The sequence below is a fragment of the Maylandia zebra genome, linkage group LG3 (assembly GCF_041146795.1).
Source record: "Maylandia zebra isolate NMK-2024a linkage group LG3, Mzebra_GT3a, whole genome shotgun sequence".
Lineage (NCBI taxonomy): Eukaryota > Metazoa > Chordata > Actinopteri > Cichliformes > Cichlidae > Maylandia > Maylandia zebra.
Window position 1 is genome coordinate 21,743,862 of NC_135169.1, and position 20,229 is coordinate 21,764,090.

Consider the following 20,229-nt stretch of genomic DNA (forward strand, 5'->3'; position numbering starts at 1 on the left):
TACTCTGGATGTAGCCTGTACACAGATTTTTACGAGGCTTCATTTAACTTATTTTCAGCTCTGAATGCTTTCGGCAGATTTAAAGCACATGCTGGAGTCATGTATTTCAATATAAAGCCTGAATTTCTTATGAAGATGCTGAATATCATTAACCTTGATTTAAACTAAATTCCAGCAGGTAAACAGACAATAGCTGCCTTTTGCATCATGTGTATTTTTTATACTGGAATAATTGTTTTCATTTGTGTCCAGCAAAGAAGTGACAGCAGTATAATCCATCATATTTGTTGTGAAATAACTTTTTTCTTTGATCTTATCTTATGAGTTTCTGAAAAAAGTTTTCTTATAGAAATGTATTTACAATATGAACTCATTAAAATCATCAATCAAGACATGGCTCTCTGTGTTGTAAGAACTATCAGAAAGGAGAAAATCCCTCTACAAAACTCACAGTAAAACATTTACTATAAAACTCAGAGCATGGAGAACTGTGATCTGGTGGATAAGGTTCATTTCCAGTTACTGCTAACACTTAAGTTCATACAAGGTGTTCTGTCCTTATTGTGCCTCCCTTTGACCAACTTGGCAGACAGCTAATGGCTTCAATGAACATTGGAGACAGAATTAAGTTTAAGGCTTTTACTTTGTCAATAGTTCTGTCAATCCTTTTCTTCCTGTAAAACTAAAAACAAACACAAAGTAAACTATACTATAGTAAACTATGCCAGCGATCCCCAACCTTTTTTGCACCACAGACCGGTTTATGTCCGACAATATTTTCACGGACCGGCCTTTAATTAAATCAAATCAAATCAAAGTTTATTTCTATAGCACATTTTAAAAAACTAATGATCACCAAAGATTTTTCTTGTAAAACAAAGGGGGCCTAGTAAAAAAGTTTGGGAACCACTGCACTAAATAAACTTGTAAACATGTTGTATCATTAATACTCACAAGCAATAACTCTCCAAGGCACAAATGTTTTAAAAGGCATCTAAGCCGACAAACAGCATATTCTGCAGGCCACCCACAGGAACATAAAAAAACACCGCTTTAATATAAGCTTGTGAGTAATCCCACTATGACCAGCAGAGGGTGCTGAAGGGAAAGAACCTCTGCTGGTCATAACAAAAGGTTTCCAAGAATGTTGCTCTAAATAAAAATTAAAAAAGAGAGCTGTAAACTAACCAGAGACACATGAGGTGAGGATGATGAGCAGCAGGATCCTGCAGATCATCTTCTCCCTGTGAGAGGAGACAGAGGTGAAGAGTCATCAACACATGAGGTCAAAGGTCAATCAGTACAGCTAGAAGAAGGAAAATCTACAGTCTGACTTCATTCACTCATCACAACATGTGAGCCTGTCTGATCTAGATTATTACACTGACTGAGCAAAACTACAAGAACTACAACCACTGCAATGGAAACAACCAGAAGGAAAACCTGCACTTTGATTCACATTTTAAGGTTTTCAGAGCTGCAGAAATGATTTTCAGTCACAAGGTGGCACCATGTTTCAACTGACAAAAGGGTAATACTGAAGTCTTTTTTTGTTTTGTTTTACCTTACCTCAAAATACTTTCAAAGAGAACAACCTAGGCTGAGCTAATTAAATCTTATCAAATTTTTAATATAACTCAAACACTTGGAGTACAATAAAAAGGGAGTCTGGGTCTTCGCACTTTACACAACATAGCTTGTTTACCTTATATTACTTATATTAGTGCTTTTTTTCTATGGATGTGTCCCCTTTTTAAATGGACTAAAAGATACTTTTAACAGACGTGTAACTAACAAATAACACCCAAATTCAGAGCCACCATCCTGCATTCTTTCCATTTTATCTATTGTGACTTTTAATGGTGATTCAGGTCCAGTTTTCTTGTACTTTACTGGTCACATGACAACACTCAAAGTTATCAGTATATGGCGCGCAGTATTCAGGAGGAAAATAAAGATCAGTCCAAGAGAAGTCCTGCACAGTAAATCCTGACCTGTTGTTGTACACAACCTTTCTGATTGGACAGTTGAAGAGTTTATGATCACACAGCTCCCTGACACTGACCAGACCGGATCAGCAACCTTTGACTATGCAGAGCCGTGAAGGTCACTCACTCACACATTTCCAACCATGTGGAACTATCAGTAAATGGAAAACTTTTAAGAATAATGCAAATTTGATGCAACACTTGTTTAGTTGCTGCTTTGATTTACAAGATGATTTTAGTTTTTCAAAACATGAAAAAAAGATGTAGAAGGATTCAGGTCATTGCTCTGCTGCGGGGAACAAATAAAGCATTGCAGGGGAAGAACTTTTGTTGCTTTTATAGTCCACGTGACAAGCAGTAAATCAGATTCTGATATTTTCAGACTTCTGTTTGTTTTAACAAAAAGATTTGATTCAAATTGAACTTTTAAAATGTGTGTTGTGGTGGATAAACATGACCTCATCTTAGTTACATTTTTATTTCAGGAAATGTTTGGTTTCAGGTGCTGCTGCTTCATTTTGTGTCTGTATTGGCTGACTGTCACAGTCACGTGTTAATGAAGAGAAAAAGAAAAGATTGTTTGCATATTTTCATTTTGTGCTCTCACTGCCTGACAGCTTCTACACATTTCTGTTCAGGCATATTTATTAGTTTGGTTTTTTTCATGAGGCACACATTCAGATGTGGACATATTTTGGGAACAAACTGTTCAAACAGCTTCTGGATCCAAAAACACTTTATTAGTCTGACTCTGCTAAAACCTTGTCAAAACATTTGAAGGTTGTTGTTGGAGATGCTGGAGATTTAGCTAAATGAAGCTTATGTGTAAGTTCATTAAGGAAGATCTGCAATCACCCGTCAGTGTGCTTTCCCAAGTGTTTGGCTGCTGGTCGATTGATTACATCACTTTCACTTTTCCATGCTGTAAAACTTAATGCCGATAGCATTGCTCTAGTCCAATCATCTTTCTGCCTGCCCTCTTCAAGCTGATCAGCCTCCACTCTGTGTATTTTAAATTGCACTTCATCTTTCTCCCTTACAGACCAATTCGTGCAAGCCACCTCCTCCTTGTCTTTTCTTCTTCTCTACTAAAAATCTGGAACTGTTTTCATACCACTACAACTATTCTCATCATTAAAATCAAATATATGCACAACAGTCTGACTTGCAGATGAAATCAATCCAGTCAGCTGATCAGAAACAGTTTATGTGCTGTGTGTACAGCCACATGTGGGTTGTTGCCCGGTAACTTAAAACATGAAGGTGAGTCAGTAGCTATAGATAAGAGAGGAATGCTGACTGATCACCATGTCATCATTTCACTGATCAGGTATTTTACCGTGAGCATAATACTTTGCGTAGCACAAAAAAGAAAGCACACAGAGTCCTCAATTTGAGCGACAGAATTCAAATTGTTGAAGAGAGTTTCATAAAGAACAACAGGACACAAGAGAAGTATGAATTTCATCCTTTTCATATACTGTATGTTTCCTTCTGCTATGTTTGTGTCTATTATGTATTTTTGTGTTATTTTTTATCCTCTTTGAGATCATTTAAAAGCAACAGCTCTGAAAGTAAAATGTGTTATTCTGACTGTATCAAATATTAAATTATGTGTTGATTCCAGAGGTGGGAAGTAACAAAGTGCAAATACTTTGTTACTGTAGTTAAGTACAATTTTCAGGTATCTGTACTTTACTTGAGCATTTTTTTGACTGCTTGTTACTTTTACCCCCTATATTTTTTAAAACAAATATCTGTACTTTCTACTCCTTATATTTTAAAAACAGGCTGGTTACTTCTGGTATAATGCATTTGGGACGAGTTATTCCTTCTTCCCCTCTGCTGTCGGACACATGAACAACAACCGCATGACTGTTCCCACCACTAACACATGACCCTACGCTGTGTTCACTGCATCATTCCATGTTTGGCACTGATCACCACCTGCACTCATGTATATATCATGTATATATCTATCTACTTAGCACTTTTAATTCTTACTCTTATTTTTATTTTCATGTCTATTTAAACGTAATTTATAACAGTATGTTTGCACTGAAGCACCGCAGCAATTTCCTAATGTTGTAATGTTGTTTTCTTCGTGTTACTTCATGCAGAACTGAGCTCATTAATTACTTGACACTAACTTAGTGAGCAGCGCAAATTAGCACAATAGACAGAATCACAAAAACCCGCAGATGCCCAACATTGCACTCAGTTAACGGATTTATCTGAACAAACATGTTTAGACGTCATTTCAGTGACGAGCTATAACAGCGCATATTAGCGGCTCAAACACGGGCAGAGCTGATGAGGGAGCAAGTATCTAACAACGTGAAGTTCAGAGGCAGCCGAAGGTGAATCAGTATTCTGATATAAGGATGAAGTCCACTCACAGAGGTTTATGGAGGCTGCAGTCTTGCTGAAACACACGTTTGTTCACTTCTGGAAATGAAACTGGCTGCCTGAAAAGACAGATTTCAGATATGATATGAGGTGCTATAGTTTGTAATAAAACTGCTCTTCCCTGGATAAATTCTGCCTCCATCCCACTTGTCAGATATATTTCTAAGACTGACTGTAGATATCAAAGCGCATAAGAAAGAAAGACAGAGAGACAGCGGACAACTATCTTTGGCCACCTGCTTAATCTTGTGCAGAGCTCCACTTAAGTATTTCTCTGGCAGCGTCCATCAACATCAGTTCTTTATGGGGACTTGACAATGAAATGGAATTTACACTAAATTCATAAACTTTTTGATTTTACACATTCAGTTTTATATTTTATCTTTGTTGTGTGAATGCTGCTTGTCATTTTTGTGTACACTGATTTGCAGATGTGACTTAGGTTTTCCCAGTGAGCCGTGATTCAAAGAGATAATTATTTTAATCTCCTGTCTCTATAACACCACAATGAATGGAAATTAAAAAAAAAACATCTAAAAGATTTTCTAAGCAGAGATTTTGGAATCACTGATATTTTATTTGCCAATTTTAATTTATCACGAGGATAAATATATGGTTTGCTGTGAATAGCCTGTATTAGGATAGAGAATCTAGGTCTTCTGTGGTCCAAAGTGGCCCAGGATTACATCGTGTTCCATCTAGGGTTATGATAGTTTACTGAATTACAACTAAAATCTTAAAATAAATGATTTTAAAAGTAAAAAGACCCAGATCATCATTTCCCTGTGAAGAGGCAATAGTGAGTTACCCTCCACAGGTGAACTGTTGCCTGCGCAACTGATCCTAGCGCAGACACTGAGAGATGCCCATACAGCGCTCTCTGTGGCGACTGGAGCAAATCAGTAAACGAGAAAGGAAAAAATGACAGATGTAAGTAAACATTAGCAAGACACACGGGCCCTAATGAGGGAGGGAGGGTGAAAAGACACAGATTTCAGATTTATGAGGTGCAATACTTTGTAATAAAACTGCTCTTCCCTGGATAAATTCTGCCTCCATCCCACCTGCCAGTGGAAAAAAGAATGAACTCAATTTCTAGCAATAATAAATAAGCAGTGTTGGGAAGGTTACTTTTAAAATGTATTCCATTACAGATTACAGAATACATGCCCCAAAATGTATTCTGTAACGTATTCCGTTACGTTACTCAGTGAGAGTAACGTATTCTGAATACTTTGGATTACTTAATATATTATCATGCTGTTTACAACTACGTGAATGTACTATTGCTGTTATTTATTACTGTTACTGAAGGTCCGCGGCTCCGAACCGTAGTAAAGGGACCTCTGGCTAATACGGCGGGTTCGTGTCGGGCTCGTAGCCGAAAAATAGCTTTAGTTTGTTGTCTGGGTCAACTTTGCTTGCAAGAGACAGAGAGAGGCGTTGAAAGGCTGCTCCAACAGAGCTTATTGTTTTGGAGGAAAACACGAACACAGCGTACAGTCGAGTCTTAATAGATAATTAATAATTAATAAACACTGTCACCCTTTACAACAAAACAAAGTGTGGCGTGGATGTGATGGATGCCAGGATTGTGAGTGATTGCTGAAAATGTTGAAATGTATTCACTCACTTTTTATTATTATTTGTAAATATGTATGCAAATGGTTGGTTTTTTGTACTGTTTTCATCAATAAATCTCAGCAACAAAGGACATACACCCATGTGTGTTGATTTCTCCCTAAGATGGCAAACTGAAACACTCCAAGTTGGTGACTTTTGGAGATTTATTTCCCTGGATGATTGAGAATGCTTCAAGATGAAACACAAAAGGAAGTAAGTTCACAGCTTTTAGCAGCTCCCCCACCCCCTCAATCACACACCCCCACTCCCCTCCCTCCAGAATTCCCAGGTAACAACCTAATATACATATGAATGACTAGCCAATTTAGCTTCCACTTGGCTGAAGCTAAAGCTTAGCTAAAAGCCTACCAGCCATTTGACTGCTCTCCGGCTTTTAAAGGTAGAACGGTAGAAGCCTGTTAATCATCATTTTTCAGTGTGCCAATGTCTGTCAAGCAAAATGTAAGAGAAACATCTGGGACAGTCACGTTTTGGGACAAAAGATTATAAAAGGTTATACCATATCAGATTCAATCAGTGAAAATAAAAATCATTTGCAATTGTGCTGCATGATGAATAAATCTCACATTTAAATCAATTTAAGACAAGACAGATTTCTATTTTTTATTTCATTTCATTGTCCAGCCCGACTCCACTATCTGTCTCAATGCATTCAATTCAAGTATAGTTTAGTTCTATTAAAAACTGTGGCAATGACAAACTGGGAAAAAACATGACAGCAATGACAATTATTTTGACATAAACACACACACACACACACACACACACACACACACACACACACACACACACACACACACACACACACACACACACACACACACATAAATGATGTGCAGAATTTTGTATATTCAAATAAACCGGAGACATTAAAGGCATCATCTGTCACTGTCTCACCTCTACTCCTACTCTGATCTTACTTTTGCATGACATATTTCCTTAGTAGTAGGTAATATGTAAAGCTGCATGTCTTTAAAGCACACTAAAATAATCCTCATTAAATTTTATTAAATGAAAAAGAGTGATATATTAGCTACCATTCAACGTCACCACAAAAAGAGGAGAATGCATAATTAAGTCGTAATAGATATTATGAGTTTTAAAACTGTAACAGAACTAACTTCTACACAGTTAATCAGAAAACTGCAGAATTTACAACAGAAAGTGTAAGTGAAAATACGCTTTGTTTGTTTATTCTTAATTTTGTTACAATCAAAATGAACACCAACATTATTTTTCTCTTCTCTTCTCTGCTAATTTAATAATGTATCAACACATGCAGTAAGGTTGGATATGGTCACTGATTTCTAGAAACGATTCCGATTCACAAGGTCCTGATTCGATTCGTTCCAAAATTTGATTCGATTCAATTCTGCCTTAGAGAGTCAGAAATATTATAATTCTGATCATTTATCAGTACTGACACTTCTGAGACTTCAGAGGTGTGAACATCACAGCAGATGCCTTTGTGTCAAAGTAACTGAGGATAAAACACAGAAAAACGTGAAGGAGATTTTCCTGGCCTGAATTTTTATAGCTGATAACCTTAAAAATATTCTGCAGTAGAACAAAAAAAAAAAAAAAAAAACGGAAGAAAATCATGAATCAACATATGAATACTACATGATGTATTAAATATATTTAAATTCATGTTATATTGTTTAAACACTTTGGCACATCAAAAGTCAGTCTTGTTACATGAACTAGTAAAATATTTGTTTGTTACACCAATGTTAATCTTGTTGAATGAACAAATGTAACTTATGTCTGTAGTACATGTTGTGTTCATATTACATTATGTTCAACAAAACATTCAATGGATTTACAGCAACTTCCAATCCACCCATCCTCTTATCTTTATCTGGGCTGCGGATGATAGGTTAATAGGGGCAGGGTACAGCTTGGACAGGTTGCCAGTCTATCACATAAAAACCTTTATTTAATATGAATGTGTTTTATTATTATTAATGAAGTTTATTATCTTAGTTCATGGGTTATCCCACACAGTGGTCCGCAGATTAGTAATTAGCAGATTATAACAGACTTTGAGGTAATTCGTCAATAATATTTTGACCAAAATCCTACCATAGAAACAGAATTTATAGGACAAAATGTTAAAAAAAAAAAAAAAAATCTGATATGATATGATGAGAAGTGTATTTTTGACTTTATTTAAGTGATCAGACTCAAAGTATTGCTGAGACCGCTGCAAGCTTAAACTCATCTTTAATGATTAAACCCGTTTTTTATAATATTGCAACCAGCCATTAAAGGGAGACTACAAACATGTTCAGACCACCCAGAAATGTACACGTGATAAACCTTGTCTGACAGTAGTTGGTAGAGACCCTAAAACTTTACTCCATTAGCAAGAAGGGGCAACCTAACAGTAGAGAAAAGAAAAAATTGCCATCATTCAGCTCGTCTTGTGCAGGAGGATCTGAAGAACACAGTGGAAAAAAAATATCTATCTCTCATCATCAACCACAGATACAGCACTCAAAAGGTCTGCAACTCAAATGCAGATAACGCCTCGCACACACAAAACCGCTCTGATACCACAAGCTTGGGTACCATCGGGGGGTGGAAGGTGCAGTTATTGAGGGCAGTGAGCTCCTGTAACCCGAGCTTAGGCTGCAGCTATTGAACCTACTCAAGGTGAAACATTGAGAAAGCTCAAGATTGATGCAATGTGGGTAATGTGGGGCAAAGTATTGTGGTTTTGCAGGAGGTTTCTTCCTGTTAAAAGGGAGTTTTTCCTTCCCACTGTCGTTTGCTCTTAGGCGGTCATATGGTTGTTGGGTTTTTCTCTGTATATGTATTATTATGCATGTATTATTGTACAGTCTACCTTATGTGCCTTTAGGCAACTGTTGTTATGATTTGTCACTATAAATAAAATCGAACAATTAACTTAACCCCACAAACTGTGCGTCTTTGGACAATGGAAGGAAAATGAAGTCAAAGAGATGTTAAGTAACCTGCACGGCTCATTTCCAACACCAGGGCAGTATCATCAACTAAATTTTAAAAAACTGGTTTTGATGCAACCTCATATTAATCACATCTTCTCTGCATCAGCCCAACACAGAGCATGACTGTAAACTTCACCACAGTACTACAGACTAACCAGTGTAGCCTGCACTGAGATATGCCAAAATGCCCAGCGTTGCCACAGTTACTTTGAAAAAGTAATATATTACTGACTACTGATTACTCCTTCCAAAAGTAACTTAGTTACTTTACTGATTACTTTATTTTTAAGGTAACTCAGTTAGATTACTAGTTACTTTATTAGTTATTTTCAGAAGCTGCCAATAACACTGCCTCGACATAAAAAACATCAACTGGTTTTGCCAATACTCACTTTATTGGAAGTGTATTTAAACAGTAATGTCAACAATATATCTCCTGACAGTTGAAGTTGAACTTTTTTCCTGACAGAAATACTTGTTTGTATGAAAATAAAGACAGTCTTGTTACTTCACTTAACATAAATACTTTTTATAAAAAAAATAAGTCGACTTCATTTCACATAAATGCTTTTTTTAAAATAAAAAATAAGAGTCTTTTTTGACTGAAATTTAAATAAATGCTTTAAAAAAAAAGGAACTCTTTCTTGACTTCATTTAACATAAATACTTTTTATAAAAACAAAACAAAACCAAGAGTCTTTCTTGACTTCCCTTAAGATAATTTTTATACCATCCACATGTAAGCACTATTGTCCACTTTTGTAAATTTGGACTAATCTTATGAAAAAAAGAGACTGCAGGTCCAACAAATAAATTGCCTTACTTCCTTGCAAATAGTTAATTTAAGTTAATCAAATTGACAACTTTAATAAGTTTATTAAATAACTTTGATAAACTTAATTCAATTACTTGTAAATAGTTATTTAAATTGGATTCCCTATTCTCTTTTTTCAGTATATGTTGTCATCGCATGTTATGGGGGAAACAGTAGAGTGGAGGGAGTAAACCAGTGATTGCACCTCATTAACAGAAGCTTCTCAAACCTTTTGTCAGAAAGTCGATTTCTTTTAGGTGTGAGCACCAAACCTCCCAGATTAAAAAGTCGCTCCACAGGAGCACTTGATGGGGTTGGAGTGTTATACTTTTAAAAAGTTGTCTTTATGTTTGAAAACTTATGCAGAATCTGAAGGTCATAGCCTGACATCAGGTAGTCCATGACTTCTTTTTCTGCAGAATAGGTCTCCTCCTCTGGCTCTGCCTCAAAAGTGAAAATGTCCATCTCACCTTGGCTGCTAGATGTAGTAGCACTGAGCACACTGGCAGGGTTTTTTGCAACAGGAGCAGTGGTGCAACAATCTGCTGTCAGAAGCTGTTTTACTCGCTCCCTTCTTCCTGCATCTCTGCATCGGAGTTTGAATTTTGGACAACTGGCAGCTGCGAGAAGGGCATCTTTGTCGTCCAGCACACTGGCGAAATGAGACTGAATAGCCTAAAGAATGTAATCGATATTTTTATGCCTACAATTTATTATGTTATTGAATTACTTGCAAATCATGCCTAATATGAGATCAATATTATGGATTTAATTTTGTTTTAGGTTACTTATAAACATTTTAATTGTTTTAATCTTATTTTTCAATGATAATTAATATTCTGTTCCATGTTTGTGAATTGAATGACGCCAAAAATCTGACTAATTTCAAGATGGAGCGTACCTGTACAATGGCATCTGGAAGGCCTGCATTCATCATGGTTAGGGCATCTATCACAACCAGGGTCTTCTGAATCAGAACTTCAAGTGTTGGTAGTAAAGTTCTATATGGACAGTCACCTTGTAAAATATCCATTGCTGCAGTCAGAGGTTTCATGGCCATGCAGTACTCATGCAGGAACTGGTATTCTTGATCTTTGAAGCATTTCAGTCCTAGCTTTGTGCACAGAGCACTCAGCTCACCCATAGGGATTTCTGCAATTCTCTTTACAGGATCAAAAAAGGAATTCCACCCAGTGGATGATATTAGGAGCTTTCTTTTGCTGATTTCTTCCACTGTTTCTGATGCAAGTGTAGATCTACTCGATTTGGTCCAAAGAGCTGTGCATTTTGCTGTGCTGCTCCTATACACAGCTCTGCTCTCTGCATTGATTGTTCTCCACATAACGTGAAGAAATTACGTTGATGGTGTGCAAAGCACACCTGTGGTGCGAGGGAAGAGACAGCTGACCATCATTTTCATTCTCAGCTTCTCAGGATTTATGACAGATCTGAAAAAGTGACATCATCATCTTTGGGGGTGGACTCTTCCTCCTCTGTCTCATCATCGGACTCCGTGACAGGATGATAAACTTGAAACACCTTAACAAAGTTGGATCCATTATCAGTAACTGTTGCAACTACTTTGTTGAGTAATCCATAAGAGGAGTGGATGTTTTTGATTTCTTTACCAATGACATCATACATGTGTCTACCACGAATTCGCCTACATGCTAATGCAACCTTGCGGCGCTCTAATGTGGTTCTACTGATCCATGTTACTCCCATATAGCTTCTGTTGTTAGCAGTCCAAATATCCACAGTAGTTGAAACAAAGTCAATCTCATTCAGTGCGGCCTTCAGATTTCTCTCCATTTCTGTAAACTCCTTCTCCAGGTAAGAAGTAAAAGTCTTTCGGTGAGGCAGCTCGGCATTAACAGAAGTAGGGATCTTTTTTATTATGGCAAGAAACGAGGGCGAGCCAACAGTGTTTATAGGTAGCATTTCTTCTACAATATACTGCGCGACCAACTTCTTCAATTCTTCATCACTGACTGGTTTTGCACCAAAGTCCAACTTTTGTTGTTTGGGTGGTGTAGGACCTTCTGTGGAAGTCATGGCTCTCTGCTTCAGACCACTTGGTGGGACTCTCTCTGTGAGTTTGACTGTGCCGTGCTGCGACTGCAAATGTTTCTTTAAGTTTGACGTAGTGTTTTTGAAGGTAGATAAAAATTTTTCGTCAACACAGAGTGTACAATGGGGTGGCAACTAATCAGAAGGTCGGTGGTTCGATCCCAGGCTGCCACCTGGCTGCATGCCAAATATCCTTGGGCAAGATAGTAACCCCATGTTTGCCTACTGGTGGTGGTCAGAGGGCCCGGTGGCGCCAGTGTCCGGCAGCCTCGCCTCTGTCAGTGCGCCCCAGAGCAGCTGTGGCTACAATGTAGCTTGCCATCACCAGTGTGTGAATGTGTGTGCAAATGGGTGGATGACTGAATGTAGTGTAAAGCGCTTTGGGGTCCTTAGGGACTGAGTAAAGCGCTATACAAATACAGGCCATTTTACAATGAACCTTAATATTGAAATCTTTAGTTGACAAAAACTCAAAATAGTGACTATATTTCCAGCTAAAGAAGGAGCATCTCTCTCTCATTGTTGTTTACACTTTTTTATGTCGCTGGCTGCTTGTGAGCGGGAAACGTGACCTGTCGCTTATGTGACGTTTCACGACACGTATTTGTTTGTCATCCGCCGAGACGAAAAGAAGAAACCAAATCTTTTTGCTTAAAAAAATAGTAATGCACAGTGGTTTGAACAAGTAACTTTAATCTGACTACTGTTATGGATAACTACTAACTACTGTTATGTGGTCATATTCAGAGTAACGCGTTATTAAGCATCACTGAAACTGCCTAGTGTTTGAATAACAACCTTTGAAAAACACAAAAGCAATAAACTTAAATTTACAATAAGATTAGTAACACATCATGTCTAGAGTCAACATCCAATATAAAACACAAATTCTGGTGGGTCATTTTTGGTAATGATTTTCTCTGAGTGCTGCAGCCTGCTGTGCACCAGGCTGCAGCACTCATTGTTATGCATTAGCCTAATCTAACAATCAGATTTAATTATTAATTTTTAGAAGGCACCAATTAGGAAAGGGGCAGGTGCTCAAGCCCCATCTGCCCCCACCCCCACCCTGCACGTGCCTGCCTAGCACTCAGGATGAAAATAAAAAGCAAAGTAAATCCTACACTAGTGCTCTACACAAGTTTCGGTTTTCTGCTTTTCTGATTGGACAGTTGCAGAGTTTATGATCACACAGCTCCCTCACACTGACCAGACCAGATCAGCAACCTTTGACTATGCAGAGCCATGAAGGCCACTCACACACTCACACACAACCATGTGGAACTATCAGTAAATGGAAAACATTTCAGATTAATGCAAATTTAATGTGGCACTTGTTTAGCTGGTGCTTTGATTTACTAGATGATTTCAGTTTTTCAAAACGTAAAACAAAAGATGCCAAAGGATTCAGATCATTGCTCCGCTGTGGGGAACAAATAAAGCATTTTACACAGAGGAAGAATTTATGTTTCTTATAGTGCATGTGAAAAGTGAATAGCTGTTATAATAAATAAAATCAAAGAAACACACAACAGTCTGACTTAAAGATTAAATAAGTCCAGTCACCTGATCAGAACCAGTTTACGTGCTATGTGTGTACACATGTGGGCTGTTCCCTGGGAACTAAAAACAAAGGTGAGTCGCTAGTGAGCTATAGATAAGGAAAGAGAAGAATGCTGACTGGCCAGCACAGCATTGTTTAACTGATCAGATTTCCTGTGGGCATGAAATTACTTCACGAAGAATAAAACAGAAAGCATACTCAGTCTTGGATTTGTGCACCAGAATTGAAGTCGTTGAAGAGAGTAACTGAAAGAACAACAGGACACGACAGAAGTATGAATTTCATCCTTTTCATATATTCTCTGTTTCCTTCTGCATTGTTTGTGTGTATTATGTATTTGTGTGTATTTTCTTAATCGTCTTTGAGTGCATTTAAAAACAACAGGTCTAAAAGTGAAATGTAAGGCTGTCAGACTATTGTGCAAGTTTAAATCTCTTTCTCCTCTGAACAGATTTTTGATCTGCTCACCAGTTTTTGAGACTTTTCATTCATCATTAATAAGCTGCTTTTTACACAGCTTTCAGGTTTGATGTTACTTTTGTGGCAAGAGCAGCCACACAGAAAGTAGTTTTACTGAACTTTATGCTATAATGAAAATCATATTTATTTTTGCATTTATGTCATGTAGCCACATGGTGCTTTTCATGATCAGGGTCCCTCTATGATGTCCTTGCAACGTTTAGGTCAAACTGACACATTTTCAGACAACATGGAACAATAGACTGATGCAAGGATTCAACCAGACACGCCCAATGCAGGAAGTCACTTATCTCCATTCTGTGTTGATGAAATCCAACAAGAAGAGTTGTATTACCAAAATTACATGTACAACCCTAGAAATATTTTCAGGGCTACATTCAGGTTTTTTAAATTATAAATTATTGAATTATTCACTATTTTATAATTTTTGCTGTTCTTTGTGTGCATCGAAAACTTACTGCAGAAAAACGGTCTGATTTTTAATCTTATGAAGTCAAACTGTTGATTTTCCTTCTTCTGCTGTACTGACTGACCTTTGACCTCATGTGTTGATGACTCTTCACCTCTGTCTCCTCTCACATGGAGAAGATGATCTGCAGGATCCTGCTGCTCATCATCCTCACCTCATGTGTCTCTGGTTAGTTTACAGCTTCACTTTATGAACTCCAAATAAAGCTCAACAACAGATTTGTTGCAGTTCTCAGTGTGTCTGCTCCTCTCTTTCCCTCTCTGTCTCCTCAACAGGATCATTTGTAGTCAATGTGACACAGACCTCCTATCAGGCAGACAATAACCATGACATCATAATGGAGTGGACGTTCACCACCAAACCTGAAGGATCCTCCAAAACTCTTTCAATTGTCTGCTGCCATGTAGTTCAACATAAACACTTTGTCCTCTATCATGTCAATAATGGTGTTGAGGTGTCAAAGTCTCAGGATAAAATGTTTTCAGGACGAGTTCAGAGCGACAAAGACGCCCTCAGAGAAGGACGAATCAGACTTCAACTGCACAGACTCAGGAGTAATGACTCGGGTCTGTACGTGTGTGAGGTGAAGACAGATTATGGCTTTGGTGTTGGAAGATCTCGACTTAATGTCATTCGTAAGTAGATTATTAAAATTGTCCCTGTCTAGTAACATGTGAAATGCTGAAAATAAAAAAAAAACTAATTAACTATTTCCTATTTCCTCTATACCTACTTAGTGTTTAGTTTTACTTCCTCTGCTGTGTGGATAGCCCTATTACTGTCTTTGTACAATTCCCTGATCACCTCATGTATATAAAATAGTCCGGTCTTTCATCTCAGTTTCTATTTGTATATCTTTATATATATATCTTTTGTATTTTAGACCTCATAATAGCCTTCATGCAGGACTTGGTGTTTGTTCCTTCAGTATGCCTTGTCTTCAACAATCCACAATTTATGAAATACTTACTTAGCTTAGTTACTTAGTTCCTTCTGCGCCAGATGGTTCATTGGGCGGCAAGGGATCGCCAACAAGCTCGGTTTGCAGCCACATCTTGTCATATGCCGAAGCGTGCACACACAAAAAGGATCCAGAAGCAGACTCAAATGTGAGCAAGAAAAATGGTTTATTATATTAACAAAAGGTGACCCGGAGGAATTACAGAAGCAAGCGAGGAACTGAAGAATACCCAGGGAAATAAATGACGCATGGAAGCCAGAATCGGGACCGTGGGAGGCTGCAACAGAAAGGGGAGAAAATTACTAGCGAGCCGGGAAAACAGGGGAACACGAGACTGGGTTTGAGTAGCGGGCTTATGATCGGGGCGGGACCGCGGGACTCACACGACATGGCTATCTTCGGTAATTGTTCCGGATGTAAGCAAAGAACGTGACCAGCAAAACAAAATCATTGCCTCAATACCACGTCCGCTAGTGGTCGTGAGGCGGTGCGCTGAAGGACCTCCTCGTTGGTAACATGATCTTGATACGAAATCTTGAGAATCCTGTTGGAAAACATTCAATCGTCGGGTGATTGTTGCCGTCGACGTCCATGTTTCACTCGCATAGATAGCCATCGGTCAACTGTCGTATTGAACAAACGGACTTAGGATAATATCGAGGTGGTTGTCGACCTCAAAACCGGGTTCAAATTGCAATCAGAATCAGAATACTTTATTGATCCCTAGGGGAAATTATTTTGGTTACAGTGCTTCAGTTTAACAGTAACAAAGACAGACACTACATTAAGTAAGAAATAGACACAACATAAACAATGTGTATACCTGCATATATATTAGGGGTGGGGGAAAAATTCGATACTGTGTAGTATTGTGATATTTTGTTTGCTAATAATGTATCGATACAGGGACAGCAGAAATCGATATTTTGTTACAAAAAAAGTTTTTGTGGACTGGAACATGTTCTGACTTCAGAGCATGTTGATCCTTTTTCTGAGCAAGAATCCTGACATTCCTTCACTGTCCAAATGTGTTTAACTTTTTTTTGGCAGCAATAAACATGCCAGTTTAGTTTTATTTTAATTAAGTTTAAAACTTTTTTATTTAATGTAAAATTATATTTTGTTTTAATTTACTTTCAAATTCTTCAGTTGCTGAAGGGGCTTCATTGTTTTCATAAATTGCATAGTTCAGAATAGCTATAATTGTACCAGATGGTTGCATTCAGTTAAGTTGGACTAGACTGTAATACAAACCGTTCAGTTTGTCAACAATAAAACTGACTGAAATGAGAGAAAGACTGAGTGTGAGACTTTGATATTAGATAAAATGAATATTGACAAAGTTTACCTTTATGTACAGAATCAAAATATTTTAAAAAATTGCAATAATATCGTATCGTGGGATGTATGGTGATTCCCACCTCTAACACACACATATATATATATATATATATATATATATATATATATATATATATATATATATATATATATAGTCCAACAGCACACAGTTCAACGTCCGGGCAACAAATCCTTTCTTTAATTGTTATGTGGGCAGCCACCGTCCGGTTATATCACACTGTACAGATATGTGAACTGATAGCTTCATCAAGCAGGTGGTGGCCAATGAGTATCAGAGTATTCGCTCTGGCATAACTGATCCACATGACTTTGCTTTTGGCAGCACTGATCCGCAGTCCTATCTTTGACGCTTCATTTTCTGGCATGGCGGTCACAAATGGAGCGTTGAGTAGATCCAACCAGCGCAATGTCGTCCGCAAAATCAAGATCTGCAATTTGTCGTCCGTCATGTCCTTGGACTCTGTGCTCGCCATCCCGCAGTGTACGCTGCATGATGAAATCCACAACCAGTACAAACAGGAATGGCAAAATAACGCAGCCTTGTCACACTCCCGTCTTGATCTCGAACGAGTCTGAAATCCCACTATCAGTACAGACGCAGTGACTAGACTCATGGCAGATGTTTCTTAGGTGGGTAAACAAACATCTCCAGGATGCTGTAGGACCTGGTTATTCTCCAGATCATTTCTCGATGCAACGCAAAAGTGTTTCTTTCAAACACTTTTGTAAAGTCTATGAATTTATGACATAAAGAGGTGCTAAAGTTTCTGCTAGACTTCATGGCTAGATAATTATGTTTTTGCTCAAAACCCTTTTTTTTAAATTCACCTGTTTTTGTTTTTTTTTTGTTGTTGCAGGAAGCAAACTGGAGAATATTCAGTTTTATATGACAATTGCACTCATAGCAGTTATAATACTTGGTGCTGTGATGGTCATGATAGGTTTCATAGTAAACACTGTGGCTCGTCTGCTAGCAGAGGTAAGTTTGTTTCATCTTTAATTCTGAACTGTTTCCTCTGCTGTGAGTTACATCATTGTTTCTTTGTCTTTCTTGTCTCAAATCTACAGAACAAGAAAGGAGACAAGATCCAATGCAAATCAAACCACACACAATCTTCTCTTTAAAGTATTTGTGGGAATGTGTTTTATGATCTTTCACTGATTCCACCAAATAAAACTTGCAGACATGTAAAACCCACTGTAGATATGTTCTCCCTCTGGCCCTTCACTTTTCCCCTTATTAGATCGTTTTTCTAAACCAAAGATATCTTAAATTACAAGCTTACACGATTGTCAAACAATTACTGCACACTAATGTTTTCCTGTGTGTGTGTCGCATGAATTTACTGCACCTGAGCATCATCAGCTTAACTGTGAGCTCAGAGAAAACTTAAAATATTTTACTCTGGATGTAGCCTGTATACAGATTTTTATGAGGCTTCATTTAACTTATTTTCAGCTCTGAATGTTTTCAGCACATTTAAAGCACATGCTGGATTCATGTATTTCAATATAAAGCCTGAATTTCTTATGAAGATGCTGAATCTCATTAACCTTGATTTAAACTAAATTCCAGCAGGTAAACAGACAACAGCTGCCTTTTGCATCATGTGTATTTTTTATTTTTTTTTTCATTTGTGTCCAGAAAAGAAGTGACAGCAGTAAAATTCATCATATTTGTTGTGAAATAACTTTTTTCTTTGATCTTATCTTATGAGTTTCTGAAAAAAAAGTTTTCTTATAGAAATGTATTTACAATATGTACTCATTAAAATCATCAATCAAGACATGGCTCTCTGTGTTGTAAGAACTATCAGAAAGGAGAAAATCCCTCTACAAAACTCACAGTAAAACATTTACTATAAAACTCAGAGCATGGAGAACTGTGAACTGGTGGATAAGGTTCATTTCCAGTTACTGCTAACACTTAATTTCATACAAGGTGTTCTGTCCTTATTGTGCCTCCCTTTGCCCAACTTGGCAGACAGCTAATGGCTTCAATGAACATTGGAGACAGAATTAAGTTTAAGGCTTTTACTTTGTCAATAGTTTAATGATTGACATCTTTTTCTTTCTGTAAAACTAAAAACAAAGTAAATGCTACAAGATGTCTTTTCCTTAACTTACACTTGAAACTATACCAGCGGTTCCCAACCTTTTTTGTACCATTGACTGGTTTATGTCTGACAATACTTTAACGGACCGGCCTTTAATTAAATCAAATCAAAGTTGATTTCTATAGCACATTTTAAAAGACCAATGATCATCAAAGTGCTTCACAGTCCACCACAAGAGAGATAAAATTTAAGACAGAGCATAACAACCAAACAGGGAACAAAAGACAATTACACTGCACAAAGCAAACTTGATGAAAGTCAAACTAGTTAGATTCAAAAACCAAACTAAATAAACAAGTTTTTAGGTGCACTTTGAACGATTGGATAGATTCAGACGCGCGAATATCAACTGGGAGATTCCAGTGTGTAGGTGCAGCATAGCAAAGGCTCAATCACCTCTGGAGACCTTGGTTGCACTAAGAGTAACTGACTCAAAGATCTTAGTGCTCTCTTTGGGTTGTACAAATACAATAGATCAGTTAAGTAGCTAGGCGCCAGGTTATTTAGAATTTTAAAAGTGATCAAGAGAATTTTAAAGTCAATACGGTATTTAACGGGGAGCCAGTGTAAGTTAGCTAGAACTGGAGTGATGTGATCGTACCTTCTAGTACCAGTCAAGAGGCGTGCAGCAGCATTTTGAACCAACTGCAGACGCTGAAGGAGAGAGTGTTGGCGGCCCAAGTAAAGGGAATTACAATAGACCAGTCTAGAGGTAATGAGAGCATGAATACATTTTTCGAGGTATTTTAGTGCTATATAGGACTTTGCTTTGGAGATTTGGCATCGGCAGTATTGGGAAGGTTACTTTTAAAATGTATTCCACTACAGATTACAGAATACATGCCCCAAAATGTATTTTGTAACATATTCCGTTATGTTACTCAATGAGAGTAACGTATTCTGAATACTTTGGATTACTTAATATATTATCATGCTGTTTACAACTACATGAATGTACGATTGCTTTGTGATTTATTACTGTTACTGAAGGGCCGCGGCTCTGAACCGTAGTAAAGGGACTTCTGGCTAATACGTCGGGTTCCGTGTCAGGCTCGTAGCCGAAAAATAGATTTGTGTGGGTCAACTTTGCTAGCGAGAGACAGAGAGAGGTGTTGAAAGGCTGCTGCAGCAGAACTTATTGTTTTGGAGGAAAACACGAACACGGTGTACAGTCGAGTCTTAATAGCTTACTTACCACTGGGCTCGTCAGGCACTCTTCTTGGCTGAAGTGGTTATTATTATATTTACATGCTTCTAGCTCCCGTTTTTGCTCGATGACAACTTGTACTTTTCCACTTTTTTCCAATTTTGTTTAATAAATCCAAATTTTCTCAAGACGATTTATTTATTTATTTAGGACAGTGCATGTTAATGAA

At 37.6% G+C, this 20,229-nt stretch overlaps 1 protein-coding gene across 1 annotated transcript; it reads left to right on the forward strand.

Moving 5' to 3' along the window:
* Positions 1-13,583: 13,583 nt before the first annotated feature.
* Positions 13,584-18,548, forward strand: LOC143416798 (uncharacterized). The gene is made up of 5 exons (XM_076882421.1): positions 13,584-13,736; positions 14,533-14,581; positions 14,689-15,048; positions 17,594-17,715; positions 17,805-18,548. Exons 2-5 carry the CDS (start codon positions 14,533-14,535, stop codon positions 17,859-17,861), a joined length of 588 nt encoding a protein of 195 aa, XP_076738536.1. The 5' UTR covers positions 13,584-13,736; the 3' UTR covers positions 17,862-18,548.
* Positions 18,549-20,229: the final 1,681 nt, after the last annotated feature.

Bases quoted from the DNA above. Each gene is read 5' to 3' on its own strand.
- LOC143416798 (XM_076882421.1), top strand. From the start codon at position 14,533: ATGATCTGCAGGATCCTGCTGCTCATCATCCTCACCTCATGTGTCTCT. The intron at 15,049-17,593 runs GTAAGTAGATTA...TTGTTGTTGCAG, and splicing joins ATCTCGACTTAATGTCATTC to GAAGCAAACTGGAGAATATT. The intron at 17,716-17,804 runs GTAAGTTTGTTT...TCAAATCTACAG, and splicing joins TGGCTCGTCTGCTAGCAGAG to AACAAGAAAGGAGACAAGAT.